The 17,724-nt window shown below is 39.6% G+C and overlaps 1 protein-coding gene across 3 annotated transcripts in view; it reads left to right on the top strand.

Annotated features, from left to right (window-relative positions):
- The first annotated feature begins 2,068 nt into the window (after positions 1–2,068).
- Positions 2,069–17,724, top strand: part of LUZP2 (leucine zipper protein 2) — a 517,618-nt gene continuing 501,962 nt past the window's right edge. For all 3 annotated transcript variants that reach the window (XM_015103087.4, XM_042237695.2, XM_012102275.5), the window contains exon 1: positions 2,069–2,239. Coding sequence is in view for 2 of the 3 variants with exons in the window: in XM_042237695.2 (XP_042093629.1) it covers positions 2,178–2,239 (62 nt within the window). In the remaining variant the exon portion in view is untranslated. The remainder of the gene's footprint in view (positions 2,240–17,724) is intronic.

Raw genomic sequence — 17,724 nt, 5'->3', positions numbered from 1 at the left:
ACATGCAATTCACAAGCGAGTTGATTTGTATATGCCTAGTTATATCTGTTGTAGATCTTACTATGGCCCAGGAGGGTGGTATCCAGTTTGCAAAAGTTATTACTCATCTGTTTTATTGGCCTGGGGTTTTAAAGCAATATCTGTTCTATATGATTGTTTTAATTTCAATCCCATTAGAAACAAAAACAAAAATAGTTCAGTAAATTAGAAAGTCAATTCTTTAAATTTGTATCCTCTTTAAAATAAAGCTTTATAACAAATGCATTTTTCCTACAAATAGTATCTTCAAAAAAAATAGACTAAAGGGGATGCTTCATCTGAATTTTATTGTAAATGGCTAGTCCCTGAAAAAAACTGGAATATAGGCTGAACCATCTGGATGGGAATTCCTGGAGAACATCTGACCTTTGCCCTCTAGGATCTTTGGTGCATGTCAGCAGCTAGCTACTGAACATCAACTTTGTGTTAATCACTGAGTTTGTTATGCTGGGTATGATAGTCCAGGCAACAGTAGGATTTGCTTAAGATTTAGAAGAACACAGTTTTTAAAATTCTGATCTTGATGAGATATTTCCTCATCTCTATAATAGGAATCACTTGTATTTCTCTAGATTGGCTCTTGTAGCAATCAAATGAAATAATGTATACAGTAGTTCTTTATAAACATTTATTTAACAAGGATATCCTGCTGGAATATATATGTGTATATATGTATGTGTGTGTGTGTGTGTGTATATATATATATATATATATATATAGTGGTAAAGAACCCGCCTGCCATGCCAATGCAGAAGATGTAAGAGAGGTGGGTTTGATCCATGGGTTGGAAAGATCCCCTGGAAGAGGGCATGGAAACCCACTCCAGTATTCTGGACTGGAGAATCCCTGGACAGAGGAGCCTGGCGGGCTACAGTCCATAGGGTCCCAGAGTTGGACAGGACTTGAAGAGACTTAGCAGGCATGCATACTCCCTGCTGGAGTACACATACACACACACAGACAGCATGTTACAAATATCCTAGAACTGAACATCTCAGTAGATGAAGTTGGCCCTATTTTCTAGGTTATTTGCAAAATGTTATTTTGTATTAGAGTTCTGTTATTTCGTTTCCCTTATTAATTTTTTAAAATAAAGCTTACTAAATATCAGATGTTCATTATAGAAAACTTGAAAAATATAGGGGGAAAAAAGGACAGATAAAACCTTCTTTCTTCCAGTACTACCACTCCGGGTTAATTACCGTTAACATTTTGAAGACTTCTTTAGTTATATTTCCTCACCTGAAGACAAGCCACCCTTTAGGTGTGTGCAACTGGGACACCACGAGCTGCAACCCCACTGCCAGCTGGTTGTACAGATAGACAAACTGAAATTATAGGAAAATCAGAAATCTTCAAAACACAGAAGCCACAGACGTCTTAAGTGTCCGGAAACCTCTTCCCAGTCCACGTTTTGCGGACTAAGAAGCTCGCAATAGCGATAGGGGCTCAGGGTGCATTTCTGGACGCTCTTCACTCCTCCTGTCCTTCCATTCGCATCCGACGAGTCATTACGCGTTTGTAATTCGAGTTAACATTTTAAACACTCTCTCCCTCCGGAGCACCGTTTTTCTAAACACGCTTTAACCAGGTGAGGGACACTTGCCTGTGACTGTGAGCCTCTGAGAGTCTTCCCCAGCGCATTCTGGCTCACCTCCTGCCGCGGATGCAGGTTCAGTTACTGGCAGACTAGGTTTCTCCCCTGGCCCCCGCCCGGCACCTCCCCATCCTCTGGAGAAGCGGGAATAAAAGACCAGCTCCCGGGGTCCGGGACGTGCAGCCGGGTGAGCGCAGCCCGTTGCCTGAGCGCGCGGGGCCATCGCCGGCACCCCTCCCGCTCCCCGCGCCGCCTGCGGCGCGAGTGACAGCGCGCCCTCCGGGCTCAGGAGCGGCGGCGCCGAACAATCCGGGGCAGGGCTCGCCTCGCTGGTGACATCACTCCCGAAGATACTCCCCGCTCTCAGCGCCTGCCTTCGCGAGGCGGCCGTCCGTTTGTCGGTTTCCTTCCGTCCGCTGCTGGAGAGGGCTCACTGCCGGCCGGGGACAGAGCCGGGCAACGAGGAGGAGCGACGGGACCTGGAGGAGGAAGCGGGGAAGCGGAGGCAGCGAGGAAAGGAGGACCCCGGCAGGTGACAAGCATGAAATTCAGCCCAGCGCACTACTTGCTGCCTCTCTTGCCGGCGCTGGTCCTCGGCACCAGGTGAGTCCTGGAGCGTGAGTGACCCGAGGCGAGGGGCGCTGCCGGCAGGTCACCGGTGGGGGCCAAGGACAGACACCTCGTCCGTTTGCATCTCCCGCTTAAGTTGGGCGGAGGGCAGCGGGGGAGATCTCTATGATTCAGACTCTGAAATTCTTCTGGGGGAGTGGAACCCCTTTCTAGTTATCCGAGTCCTTAAAGAAATCATCGTATTCCTGCCAGTGAGGGGACCGAGTGTTCCTTTCAAAGACGCGTTTCCCTCCAGCCCTAGTAGTAGCCGACAGATAACACGCGGATAGGAGACCACATAAAGAAGGGAATTAGATAGACAAGGAGAGGGTTGTCACCAAGCAGTGTCTCTATACATTGGAGCTGTCTCAATAGCCACAAAGATGACCTCCTCCCCTAAGTGTGTCTGATTTTAAGGCACAGGAAAAAATAACAAATCTTAGGAAATGGATAGCCGTGTACAAAAGTTCCTGGACTTGTGAAATAGACTGTTTTAACATCTTGAGTGGGCTGACTGGTCTTGGCTGTCCTGTAAGCAGGTCTAATTAAAGAGCACACAGGCGATTAAAAGTTAGAAGACACTCTCAGAGTGCTGATGCAAGGACCCTAGTCAGAAACAATTAAGTACTGTATTCCATCACTGGCCATAGATGGGACATTAAGCCCAAGCACAGAGGAGCTATTTTTAGTGAAGGTTTAAAATGCAGTGATTGAAAAGAGTTTTGTGACTCCCCACTGTTGATCAAGTCCCAAAGTTGGTGATGGGTTTGTATTCTTCTTCCACGAGGGCAAAACAAAGGTGGACTGTTTCATTGCCCAGGACTGAGCCTTTATTCTGCATGGCCTGAACATCATATTGGCAGCAGTCTCTCTGCCTTGGCCACTATAAAATAAAATGACCCACACAGGATGAGGATCTTTTCAAATCTATGTGAATGGAAACATTATCTGATTATGTGTCTGGTGGATAATAAAGAGAGGAAATAGGATTATATCTAATTCTGAAATTGAGAAGTATAAAGGAAAGTCATTATCTGTGAAAAATCAGGGCAGCGAAATTCTTGATTCCACTTCTAGTGGACCCACCCTCTATCAGGCTCTTGTAACCCAACTTTCTTTTGAGTGTGAGGACTGTTGTAGCCCCAAGAGTTGAAGAACTTAGTCTTTGCTTGCAAACAAAGCCCAGGTAACTTTCCTAGGCTAAAATGCAATATAAATCAGATTCTTTATTTTCTTTTAGGGTTGCTCATTACTGGAGTTCACAAAATGCAGATGGTTTTAAAATCACTGCCTCCCAATACTATAATAACTTGTTCCAGTTACAGAGCCCATTTTAATGTTTGTGTCTAGCTCTAAACAATTCAGTGCAAATCATGCATAACAATTATTTTTTAAAGTGTCCTGCCGCTTACTCTGAACTCTTGTGTTACAGTTTAGTAATTACTTGTGGATTCTTCTAGAGAAAGCAAATTCTCCAAGTTTGGGGCACTTGAGTAGGTGCTTGTCAATATTTCAGAAAATTATAAATATTTAAACAATGGAAATTCTGCCCACAATGATTTTTAAGTACAGTGACTCCTTAGTGTTCCAAAAGTACATTTGCTTTTTAAGGACACTATAATTTAAGTGACTCAGAAAACTCTATAGTCTCTAGCTTCCAAAGTTTTAATGTTGGTTATATAATGCAAAAACAAAGAGTCATTGGCTTATAAAACTTAATTCTTATAAATAAAAATTTTTAAAATAGTGCACATTTTACAGCAAAAACTGAATGAGTTGTCCCTAGCTTACTTTAGATAGGAAATATCTGCAGTGTTTGTGGTATGTGAAAACTGACCAGTCTTCTTTAAATTTTCCCTCTTGCCCATTCAACAAAAAGAACACACTGGGCCTAAAAGACTGAAACTTTTCCTAGTGGGTGGTATGTCTTATTATTGTGATTACTCTATAACAATTAATCTTACTGGATACCCAGATTACTTTGTGAAAATCAGAGAACTTCACAATGAATTTGGAACTATCAATATGTCATTTTGCCAAGAAGAGCTTATATTTCAGTGGACTCTAGCAGGAGCCTATTCTCTTTGTAATAATTAAGAGTTCTTATAGTCATTCAGTTAATGTGTGGGTTAGAACCTGAGCTGAACAGGTTTGCAAGAATAATTGCATTAGTCAAGATGAGCTTATTGTCCTGCTGAGAAAAAAACTGTTGTAGCTGAGCTGTGGCCACCTGTGATAGTGGATTTTCTAGCCAAAGACTTCTGGCTAACTTAATTTCTTAGTCAGTGGTCGTGTATGTGAAGCCAAAGGCATTTCACTTGCTTCAGTTGTATTGAATGCGTTAACAGGGGGTGGCAGTTGCAAGATTTTCCTATATCTTTTGGGTGTTATCACTTGTCTTTTATTATTAAGTTCTTTTCAAAGTGTTAAAGACATAGATCTGAGACTTTTGATGTATATTTGTTTCAAAATCTCTTTTCTGGGTATAGCTCTTTTATACCTTGCTGTTATCCTTCCAATAGGGCTAAATTCAGTTCTGTTTTAAGGTAAAGGAATGTGTTCACTAAAGCAAATGCTGCAATTAGAGAAGGATGGTTACTATATAATAGTATTCTACCCACAGGGATGAAAACTCTAAAGCAATTCTGCCTTTTAAATATGAATTTTTGAATAGCTTTCTGTTTTTGTTTGTTTCTTATTCCTGTATTTTCTGTAGCAACTTTAGATGCTGAAGCACAAAAAAATTCATCATTTTCACCATAGTGAACAACATCTATGCCCCTCAGTCAGAGCTACTTAATTTGCCCTGGGTGGGTACATACTAAGTCACTTCAGTTGTGTCCAACTCTTTGTGGCCCTATGGAGTGTAGCCCGCTGGGCTCCTCTGTCCGTGGGATTCTTCAGGCAAGAATACTGGAGTGGATTGCCATGCCCTCTTCCAGGGATCAAACTCATGCCTCTTATGTCTCCTGCATTGGCAGACGGGTTCTTAAACACTAACACCCACCCTGGAAGCCCAGTTTGTCCTGAAAGAAAGGTAAATGTTCACCTTCAACATTAGCCAAGAACTGTTCTCTGTTTTACAGCTAAACCTCATAGATTTAAAAAGAGCTATTTAATTTTCTAGCATATTGTTTCTCCTGTTTATAAAGTACATATAATTTTTTTAAAGAGTTAATGTTATGAATAATGTAGCTAATGCAGAAAGCCGTTTAACCTATGCACAAATAAATGTGATCAAAGAAAGCAAACATATCTTCAGAGTAGATTGACTATACTTTTTAAACAGCCTTATTCTGTTAAAGTCAGCCAGCAATTCACTTCAGAAAGAAGCAGTATAGGTATAGAAAGGAATAGTAGGGTGAAAAAAGTCTTTAGAAGCTCTTGGTGAAAAGGGACCCATGGAGTGCTGGAGAAGGCTCATACTTTAGTCTGCTGAACCTCTTGTTCCTTTCTGCTGTGATTCTGCTCTTAATACCTTTGGTTTTAAATGACTTAATGGGGAGAGAATGTGGCAGGGAGGAGTGAAGGTCTACTGACTTCTGGTGGTTTTCCATCAAGCAAGAACTTTAAGCAGATGGTCGGTTATAGTCCTCCCAACAGGAGTCACCTTAGAGGTGTGTCCTGGGCCCTCTGACCAGCAGTCATACCACGTGTTTATTTTGGAATCTATTTTTGGATGGTACTATATATTGAAGATGCCCCAGGCTCCTATTTCAGTTCAGTTCAGTTCAGTCACTCAGCCGTGTCCAACTCTTTGCGACCCCACGAATTGCAGCACACCAGGCCTCCCTATCCATCACCAACTCCCGGAGTTTACCCAAACTCATGTGCATCACGTTGGGGATGCCATCCAGCCATCTCATCCTCTGTCGTCCCCTTCTCCTCCTGCCCCCAATCCCTCCCAGCATCAGAGTCATTTCCAAGGAGTCAACCCTTCGCATGAGGTGGCCACAGTACTGGAGTTTCAGATTTAGCATCAGTCCTTCCAAAGAACATGCAGGACTGATCTCCTTTAGAATGGACTGGTTGGATCTCCTTGCAGGCTCCTATTTGCTCAACCCTTAATCTAACTAAGTTGATGGATAGGATAAAGGAAAGATGAGTTATAGTAATAAACCAATAAGCACCAAAATATTTTATTTTTAAACAAAATAAATTTGATATTGGTAGGAGTCTTACTATAACTCCCCTACATTGATCTGTGGAAGTATATTTTTTTTGTACCAAGCCCTGAACACAAGTCTTACCCTCTACACACCTTTATATGACCCAGCATAAATGTCTTGGTAAGAATTGCTCCATTCTGTATAACTGCATTAGAGAAATGAATTTTCTAGGCTAAGAAGATATTAACAAATTTTTTTTTGACTTTTTAAATTCCTTTTGTGCATCTTAATTGCCTGTTTCCAATAGCAGGTTTTTTTTTTTTTTAATGACTTATTTGGGGACTATCTTTGTGCATTAAATTTTTCTTTACAACCAGTGAAAGAGACTTCTCAAATTGAATTGACGGTACAATTGTCCCAGACCAAACTATGTAATTGAAAGGGAGAACGTGATCTACCCACCAGGAAGCAAAAATCACTGCAACCACTGGTGGGGCTATATGGATGTAATGAAATTATGCTTTCTCATGTATGTTATAAGAGTGTTTGTGTGTGATTGGGTGCACGGGTGCCTATTTTTGACTGACTTCTAGAAGAAAATCTTTTTTAATAAATAGTGCTAAGTCACTTAAGTAACCTGCTTAAGCAGATAATGTTTAATATCAGACTTTATTCTCTAGAAAACCCCAAAACAATCAATTTGACCTTATCTTCATATCTTAACATACAGAAATCTTTTCATTACCACACATCAAAAGTGCAAGTTAGTTGTTACAAGGCAACAAGGCAATTAAGTAATATATTAGTTACAAATGCCTATACCTAAAATCTAGTTATGTTCAGAAATACTTATAAATAAAGTTCTATAAATATTAACAATATTTTAAACAAAGTTTTAAGTGTGAACAGAGGAAAGAGCAACTAATGCCAATTAAGCAGTACTAGAAATAACTTTTGCTGAGGATAATGAAAAAGTATTTTGTAATCAATGTTAATAGCTGTGAAAAGAAGGAAAGCAAAGAGCAAAGGAGAAAAGGAAAAATATACCCATTTGAATGCAGAGTTCCAAAGAATAGCAAGGAGAGATAAGAAAGCCTTCCTCAGAAATCATAACGAAGAAATAGAGGAAAACAATAGAATGGGAAAGACTAGAGATCTCTTCAAGAAGATTAGAGATACCAAGGGAACATTTCATGGAAAGATGGGCTCAACAAAAGACAGAAATGGTATGGACCTAACAGAAGCAGAAGATATTAAGAGGTGGCAAAAATACAGGGAAGAATTGTACAAAAAATATCTTCACAACCCAGATAATCATGATGGTGTGATCACTCACCTAGAGCCAGACATCCTGGAATATGAAGTCAAGAGGGCCTTACGAAGCATCACTATGAACAAAGCTAGTGGAGGTGATGGAATTCCAGTTGAGCTATTTCAAATCCTGAAAGATGATGCTGTGAAAGTGCTGCACAGCAATATGCCAGCAAATTTAGAAAACTCAGTAGTGGCCATAGGACTGGAAAAGGTCCATTTTCATTCCAATCCCAAAGAAAAGCAATGCCAAAGAATGCTCCAAATACCAAAAAATTGTACTCATCTCACACGCTAGTAAAGTAATGCTCAAAATTCTCCAAGCCAGGCTTCAGCAATACGTGAACCGTGAACTTGCAGATGTTCAAGCTGGTTTTAGAAAAGGCAGAGGAACCAGAGATCAAATTACCAACATCCGCTGAATCATCAAAAAAGCAAGAGAGTTCCAGAAAAACATCTATTTCTGCTCTATTGACTATCTCAAAGTCTTTGACTGTATGGATCACAATAAACTATGGAAAATTCTGAAAGAGATGGGAATACTAGACCACCTGACCTGCCTCTTGATAAATCTGAATAGCAGGTCAGGAAGCAGCAGTTAGAACTGGACATGGAGCAACAGACTGGTTCCAAATAGGAAAAGGAGCACGTCAAGGCTGTATATTGTCACCTTGCTTACTTAACTTACATGCAGAGTACATCATGAGAAATGCTGGGCTGGATGAAGCACAGGCCAGAATCAAGACTAGGCGAGAAATGACAATAACCTCAGATATGTAAATGACACCACCATTATGACAGAAAGTGAAGAGGAACTAAAGAGCTTCTTGATGAAAGTGAAAGAGGACAGTGAAAAAGTTGGCCTAGTGCTCAACATTCAGAAAACTAAGATCATGGCATCCAATCCCATCACTTCATGGCCTAAAGAAGGGGAAAGAGTGGAAACAGTGGCTGACTTTTTTTCTGGGCTCCAAAATCACTGTAGATAGTGACTGTAGCCATGAAACTAAAAGATGCTTACTCCTTGGAAAGAAAGTTATGACCAACCTAGACAAAATATTCTAAAGCAGAGACATTACTTTGCCAACAAAGGTCCGTGTAGTTAAGGTTATAGTTTTTCCGATAGTCATGTATGGATGCGAGAGTTGGACTATAAAGAAAGCTGAGCGCAGAAGAATGGATGCATTTGAACTGTGGTGTTGGAGAAGACTCTTGAGAGTCCCTTGGACTGCAAAGAGATCCAACCAGTCCATCCTAAAGGAGATCAGTCCTGGGTGTTCATTGGAAGGACTGATGTTGAAGCTGAAACTCCGATACTTTGGCCACCTGATGCAGAGAGCTGACTCATTTGAAAAGACCCTTATGTTGGGAAAGATTGAAGGCGGGAGGAGAAGGGGTCGGCAGAGGATGAGATAGTTGGGTGGCACCACCAACTCGATGGATGTGAATTTTTGTAAACTTCTGAAGTTGGTGATGTATAGGGAGGCCTGGTGTACTGCAGTTCATGGAGTCGCAAAGAGTTGGACACGACTGAGCGACTGAACTGAACTGAACTGAATAGACTTTAATATTGCTCAACATTTGCTAGTTGTGTGATGTTAGATGAATTGCTTATCCTCTTTGTCCAGTTTCCTCATGTAGAAAATAGGACTACTCATAGAAACTACCTGAGAGGGCTATGGTAAAGACTGAGTACACCTGAAAAAAAGAGTTTACCATATTTCCTGGAACATAAAAGTGCTTAACAGAGATTAGCCCATGCAGCTAGTAGTATATGGTTAATATTTTCATGAAATTTTTGTATCTGTGATTGATCTGGACAAAGCAGAATAAATGAAAACTTGGCTGCAAATCAGTTGGAAGACACAAAATTCACTAGAGTGACAGTCATCATGAAAAAGAAAGAAAAATTTGCCAAAAAAGAGGGGAAGCAAGGGAAATAGTGAGGATTACCTGGTAACTCTCCTGGCTCTTTAAAATGTGTTTCGATGGCCATGTACTGTGGACTTTTGTGAACGCCATGAAAAATTGTGACATTTACTTTTACCATGTAGAATATGATTGAGCACAAAAGTACATACTTAGATATTTAACTTATATAGTTACAAGTAAATTAAATTGCATTTAAAGTGCATAAATTTTTAAGTCAAAACTGTGAGCATAAGCATCAATGAGTAAAAAAAGGATGTGTTCAAGCTGCATAGGCAAGATTGATATAAAAGTTTCTACAACATTATTTTTTACTTGTTAATCAATTTCATCATGCATCAGCAAGCTCTATAAAGCACAGACATTTAGGAAAATTACAGAAAGAAAATGTAGATTTTTTTCAACCATTGACAACAATTTGAGAACTGCTAATACAGAAAAAGCTTAACTACTAAATGTCTTAAGAAACATCACATAAAAGGGACTTTATACTAAATCAGATTTCAAAACAGCTCTAGAGATCGTGTGCTCTCAACTAGCGTGCATATATTTTATCATAAACTCTTCATAGTTGTACCATGGAATTCTGATCATTAAATGAAAACAGTGTATGTATTTCTGCCATAGATTACTCTGTGTGCATGCATATGTGTCTGTGTGTGTCAGTTGAGTGGATCATAGAACAGGGTATAATTTGGAGCTAAAGGGTAAAGAAAAGGCGTAGATCATGTTAAATCTGCATCAGAAAAGGGCATGTGTTTACTGGGACATTTAGAAATGTCGCTTCATGTTTATAAGATGCAAAAAACAAAATATCAAAAGTAGACCATTTTTTTCAGACACAAGCTAAAGTTCAACCAAATAAACGCTGTGCTCTGAAAATGCTTTCATAAACACTAGGAGACATCGTTATACTATAGGTAGTGATTGCATTGCAATTATGTCTGACTTGTTTGGTGCTGCTTTCAAGTGTTTTAATCTCTTTGAGTGTACTTTAAAGAGTCTGTTATCGGGAAGCATGCTGTGAATGTAAGGTTGTGTTCTCATCCAAAGCCCGTCATAGTAGAGGTGAGAAAACCAAGGTCCAGGATGACTGAGACCAGAGGAAACCAAAACAAGAACCCAGAACTTTCTGCAGGGCTTCTCTCTTCTATCATATGACCACTCTCCACATCATCTCTTCTGTAAGTAAGCCACATTGGTATAATTGCTGCCTACCTTATATCCAGAACTATTCTCGTTATTATAGAGTATAAAGTAATTTAAGTTCTCTGACCACATAGAATCATGATAGAACAACAGGCTACATTCAAAGGGAATTACAGTAATGAGTTGGGCACCATTTGTTCACCTGCATTCAGCTGTTTTTTTGAAGAATGAGTTGGCTTTAAAAAGATCCCAGGTCATTTTCAAAACCGCATTTCAAAACAGCATTACAAAAGAGTTTTCACATTTGTACACAGTTTACCTTATAAGAGATACACCAATAATGGTTCCTCTTGGCTTTTGACTTCTATTGTAAGGTAATACTTTTGGTACCTTTGGAATCTTCTCTTTGAAACTCTTTTCTTTAAGTGTATTTCTTAGGAGATTTGCTTACATATTTCTTTCCTATTAAACCTATACTGCAACTGTGTGGTATTGTTCAATGAGTAGCATACTGAACTATCTTAGTTCCTAAATATGTTCATATCTAGCTTTAATTTATGGTGACATTACATTGTTTGGTTTCCATATCTCTATACTTTCATCATAGCCTATCAACAATTTATAGTGAGTAAAATTTTTTAGGGTGAAATGGTAATGGATTTTATTTTACACATACATATCATTAACTTGCTTCCTTTGGATATATTTCTTAACTATTCTGAGACTTAACTTTCTCATCTATAAAATGGGAAATAATAATGTCCAACATTTAATGACATTAGGATTTAAGAAAGGATATTTATGTTCTATTTCAGTGCATACACATTGCTATATTTTTGGTCCTTCAAGAAATCCTAAAACGTGTTAGCCATTACTGTGTGTAGAAATTAAAATTTAGTGTAGTGTGTTGATTTTTATATTAGATACCTCAAGGGGTCAAAATTTAATATTTATACTAAAAATCAAAATATATCGTTCCTCTAAGTGAATTTCAAAGTTCTTGACTGACACAGCCAAATAATAAACTCATAGTTTATTCCTGATATGATTTTTCTAGGTGTAGGGTCTGGAGGAAATTGAACTCAGTGAAAATACTCCTTAGGAGAACATGGAACAAAAAGCATGCAATGACCTGCACCTTCTAAAGTAGTCCTTTCAGCTGAGCTAAGGTATCAACAAAGACTAATGCAGATTCTGGGCCAACCTATATCTCATGTCCCTATAGATGATGTGACTTTCTGTGACTTGCTCCTGTTTATCATCAAAAGAGTTTCTAGTTGCACATCCTTCAGACTCTGTTCAACACACAGCTCTGAGCTCCTAAAAACACTTACCCAGTGAGAGTTTGAGGTTAATGAGGTAGAGATTACAGAAAGTGTTTGTGGGATCCTATGTGTTAAATCCAAAGAACATAGAATAATAAACAGACTTTGAGTCAGCCATACTAGCTACATGAGGTTAGAAATGTCAACTAACATCCCCTTGGGCTTCCCTTGTGGCTCAGATGGTAAAGAATCTGCCTGCAGTGCAGGAGACCCTGGGTCGGGAAGATCCCTTGGAGAAGAGCATGGCTACCCCTTCCAGTATTCTTGTCTGGAGAATTCCATGGACAGAGGAACCTGGCAGGCTGCAGTCCATGCAATCGCAGAGAGTCGGACACGACTGAATGACTAACACAGCCACATTTTTCTCATCAATGAAGAGGCAATAACATTGCCTTTCTCATAGATTTGTCAAGAGGATCAAATAAACTAATGTACATAAAAAGTAATGTCTAGCACAGAGAAATACAACTCAATATATTACCAAACTTACATCATTTTATTGAAAGGATCAGAGAGATTTTACCCTAACAGAATGTACTTGCATGTCAGAAAGAGCAGTCTTTAATAAAAACTTTTACTTGGTGTAGGCAAGACAAAAGTTTTGTTGTGCAGTCATTAAGTCATGTCTGACTTTTTGTGAACCCATGGACTGTAGCATGCCAGGTTTCTCTCTCCTTCATTATTTTGCAGAGTTTGCTCAAACTCATGTCCATTGTGTCGATGATGTTATCCTACCATCTCAAAAGTGCTAGTGAACAGATTTTGGAACTCAGCCGTGTCCTCCCTTATTATAGATGAAAACAAGCAAACAAACAAATACACCTGAATGGAGAATGCATTTCTCCAGCTCATGTGGGTGATTTGCAGCCAATGTGAAAGTCAATTCTAAATCACCCTAATCAGTGCAGTTAGGAACACTGATTTAAACATGTACAACACCCTCAAGAAAAATAGTATGGAAAATGAGTATGATGATCTAGCTTCTATTCTGAATTTGACTGCTCCAAACTGTGTTGTTAATAATGTTGCTAATCTAGTTAAATGTTAAATATAGTTATTGAAATTATATTACCGTATCACACAAATGCCTTTAAAGAAGGTTCATTTATTTCACACCAGTCAGAATGGCTGCGATCCAAAAGTCTACAAGAAATAAATGCTGGAGAGGATGTGGAGAAAAGGGAACCCTCTTACACTGTCTGTGGGAATGCACACTAGTACAGCCACTATGGAGAACAGTGTGGAGATTCCTTTAAAAATTGCAAATAGAGCTGCCTTATGACCCAGCAATCCCACTGCTGGGCATACACACCAAGGAAACCAGAATTGAAAGAGACACATGGACCCCAATGTTCATCGCAGCACTGTTTATAATAGCCAGGACATGGAAACAACCTAGATGTCCATCAGCAGATGAATGGATAAGAAAGCTGTGGTACATATACACAATGGAGTATTACTCAGCCATTAAAAAGAATGCATTTGAATCAGTTCTAATGAGATGGATGAAACTGGAGCCAATTATACAGAGTGAAGTAAGCCAGAAAGAAAAATACCAATATAGTATACTGACAATATATACAGAATTTAGAAAGATGGTAATGATGACCCTGTATGTGAGACAGCAAAAGAGACACAGATGTATAGAACGGACTTTTGGACTCTGAGGGAGAGGGAGAGGGTGGGATGATTTGGGAGAATGGCATTGAAACATGTATACTATCATGTAAGAAATGAAGTGCCAGTCTATGTTCGATACAGGATACAGGATGCTTGGGGCTGGTGCATGGGGATGATCCAGAGAGATGATATGGGGTGGGAGGTGGGAGGGGGATTCAGGATTGGGAGCTTGTATACACCCGTGGTGGATTCATGTCAATGTATGGCAAAACCAATACAGTATTGTAAAGTAAAATAAAGTTAAAAAAAATTAATAAAAAAAAAAAGATGGCAGGATCAAAAGATATATCTTAAAGTAGGACAGCATAAATACAAATAAGCCTTTGGACAAGTTGAAGATTCTCAGTTTTAAAATTAAGCAGTCTCACAGTGGGGTACGGTTAGTCTTGATCTGGTGGAGAAGAGCTGGCACGGCAGAAGGAAATGAGAAACCTATACACTAGGGCACTGTGAATGTTGTGTGCATGAGCAGAGATGGTAGGAGTAGAGAAGAAAGTCTGTAATCATGAGCTTTCCTCTTTTTTCTTTTTTTTTGCTGTCGTTTTCTTTTTAACTTTGTCTTTTCTTATGCTAGCAGTCATTCAGTGCAGGTCTTTGCAGTAAATTAAGTCCTTAGACAGGAAAGGTGGGGCTGGGAAGTAGAGGGGGGATCCTTTGAATTATAAAGGAAATAAGGAAATGCATGAAAAATTGAAGTGGCATGTTGGCAAGAAGCAGATATGGTTGAGTAAGCTATATAACGTTGAGAACATCTTCAGAGGCCACAAAGTGAGATGTGAGCTCATTCTACAAAGAAAAGTTCATATAAAAATGGAGGCAGACATTTTTTTCTGACACTACAATTTAGAAAACTATTGAATCCCTTACCTATGTCTTTATTTCTTTTGGTATTGTATACAACATTTGAATCACAGATTCAGCCAGTAATGTTGAGGACTAATCATTGCCCTGCAATGTGCCAGATGCTTACTCTCTGTCACTCAGCCCTTACATTCTTGTAACACATTATACCTGTCCCTGTTTTATCACTACAGAGGAGGAGTTTGGGGCAACTTAGTCCATATTTTCCTAGATCTTAGCTCATCATTTCTGAGAATCATTTTATGAATGAAACTGTAGCAATACCCATAACGTCTAATCTCTGTATAAATTCACACTGAAGAAAAAAATAACGTAAAACTAAGAATTGCTGAAACTAAACTGCACTGGCAAGTAGCTGCACGTTTGCGTGGCGTGGGACAGGCTACACTGAAAACATTCTTAAAGGAGCCAAAGAAATTGGTTAGTTTTAAACTCGATAAATTGGAACTGTCATTATAAGTACACAATTTGCAAGTTAATTTCAGTACTTCTATGTAGAAAACGTGTGTGTCAGACCAATATTTCTCGAAGTACACTCCTCAGTATACCTAAGTCAGGATCCCTGGGGACACATTAAAAAGTCTACTTCCTTGTTCCTACTGCAGACAGATTAGATTTTCTGAGGAAAGGGCCGAGGAATTTTCATTTGAATGTGGAATTTGGATGCTTTCTATACACAGGAAAGTTTAAAAACCAATATTTGAAACTGTAGCATCTACAGCACTGATATCTTGCACGTTTGCTTAACGTGGACATTGCAGCTGAACTCAGAAAGATGGAAAGACAGTGCTGCTTTGACAGAAATCACACCTATTTTCACATGGAGGTAAATAAATTTAGTAGATGAGTATCTTGTCACATACCAGGCTGCATTTATCAGTCAAGTTTACATGAAAATAATTCTCTGCCTCCTGTGCTTTTCTACAGAGGATGGAGAAAATCCTCAAATAAACTGAATGATATAAAACTATCAGACATGGATTTATCAAGGGGTAACTCTATTTAGAAAGTACTTGACAGTGAGGTGAAATCTTATAGATAACACTGAAAAGAATGAAAACTTAACATCCTTCTTCACGTTCATCAGTTCATGGTATATGATAAAGAGGCGATGAAAACTAAGATCTGCACTTGAGGCTATATAAATGCCTTTTGTTCTTCTACTTGGGCCAGGAAATTTGAGTTTTTAGACCAAGTAGGAATAACATTTAGCCTGGTAGAAATGAAATTGTTGATCGCCCTCACCTTCACTAGCAGCAGTTGGTTTTGACTGATGTGGAAAATCAAATTGATTCTATTAATTTTATATATTAAATAGAATATGCAACTGTGTCATCCATACTGTCTCAGTGCTCATCTTCTCTGTAGTATTAGTTCTTCTGGAATAAGAAAGAAATTGAAAGATGATTTGATAATGGTTAAGAGCTAACAGGTAATATCTTAAACTAGGTTAATCCTCGCAGAAGATTTACTTGTGAGGTGGTTGCTATTGTTGGTTCCCTTTCATATCTGTGGAAACTAAGGCAACGCAGGGATTAGACTACTAGTCCTCGGCTATAAAGTGATAAGTGAAAGTGAAAAGTGAAAATGTTAGTCGCTCCCTCCTGTTCCTCTGTGGCTCAGATGGTAAAAAATCTGCCTACAGCACAGGGGACCTGAGTTCCATCCCTGGGTCAGGAAGATCCCCTGAAGAAATAAATGGCAGCCTACTCCAGTATTCTTGCCTGGAGAATTCCATGGACAGAGGAGCCTGGAGGGCTGTAGTCCATGGGGTTCACAATCGGGCACGGCTGAGTGACTAACGCTTCCCACTTCTGTCCGACTCTGCAACCTCATGGACTGTAGCCCGCTAGGCTCCCAGGGGCTGTTGTGCTTAGTCGCTCAGCCCTGTCCGACCCTGTGACCCCCGTGGACTGTAGCCTGCCAGGCTTCTCTGTCTATGGGGATTCTTCTGCTTTGCAAGTGGATTCTTTAGCAGCTGAGCTACCAGGGAAGCCCCAGGCTCCCAGGTGAAGTGAAATGAAAGTCGCTCAGTCATGACCGACTCTTTGCAACCCCATGGACTATACAGTCAGTTCATGGAATTCTCCAGGCCAGAATACTGGAGTGGGTAGCCTTTCCCTTCCCCAGGGGATCTTCCCAAACCAGGGATCAAACTCAGGTCTCCCACATGGCGGGTGGATTCTTTACCAGCTGAGCTACAAGGGAAGCCCTAGGCTCCTAGGTAGTGGAGCCTAAAGTCAAACAGCAACTAGCCCTTTAGCCCATCACTGTGCTGTAGCGCCTCCTAGTGTGTAACGTACAACACTGGAATGACCCTAAATCTGCAATAGCTTGTGTTCTGATTTACACATTGAGAACTTATAAATATGTGACTCCTTCTCACGCTCCGTCTAAGCTCACAACTAAATATGATAAAAGATCCTTTCTTTATAGTTCTTACAAAAAATAATGTTCATTTTATTTTGTTTTTATTGTGAAAGAAAAATAATCATGTATTTGTATAATACCGTGTTTATTTGTGGATGTCGTTTTTCAGAGTCACACCAGCGACTTGTAGTGTCCTACTGTTTGGCTCCAGGTGGCTTCCAGGCTTCAACTGTGGAGTTTAGAAACCTATGGTAGGAATCACACTGACCGGCCCTAACCGCAGCTTAGCCCTTTCTACCTGTAGGATCCTGGGGAAGTTGTCTTACTGCCTGGAGTCATAATTTAATTTTTAAAATTATAATAGTAGTTAAAGGTTATTGTTAGATTTCTATGTATAAGAACTATACATTTCTTTAGGATTACTTTAATTCATGCTCTTTTGTACTTCATAAAAGTACTTTATAGATTAGGACATTGAGGATTAGAGAAGTTAATATATCTAAAATCACAAAATTACCAAGGTAGAGGTGAAATTTGAGCCAGTGATTTAATAGGCATAGCTTCAAAGTCTGGGTCTTATACAGTGAACATTAACACTAAAATCTATGATGTCAGGCATTTGGAAGGTAGTTCAGAAACAAAGGAGCTGGTGAGAATCATATGAGACTAGAGTATGTAATCACATACATGCAATGTGGATTCATGAGCCAAGGTGTCTGGTGCACACGCACCTTCGCAATATCCC

The sequence above is a fragment of the Ovis aries genome, chromosome 21, assembly GCF_016772045.2.
Source record: "Ovis aries strain OAR_USU_Benz2616 breed Rambouillet chromosome 21, ARS-UI_Ramb_v3.0, whole genome shotgun sequence".
Lineage (NCBI taxonomy): Eukaryota > Metazoa > Chordata > Mammalia > Artiodactyla > Bovidae > Ovis > Ovis aries.
This window is presented reverse-complemented; position numbering and strand designations above follow the sequence as displayed.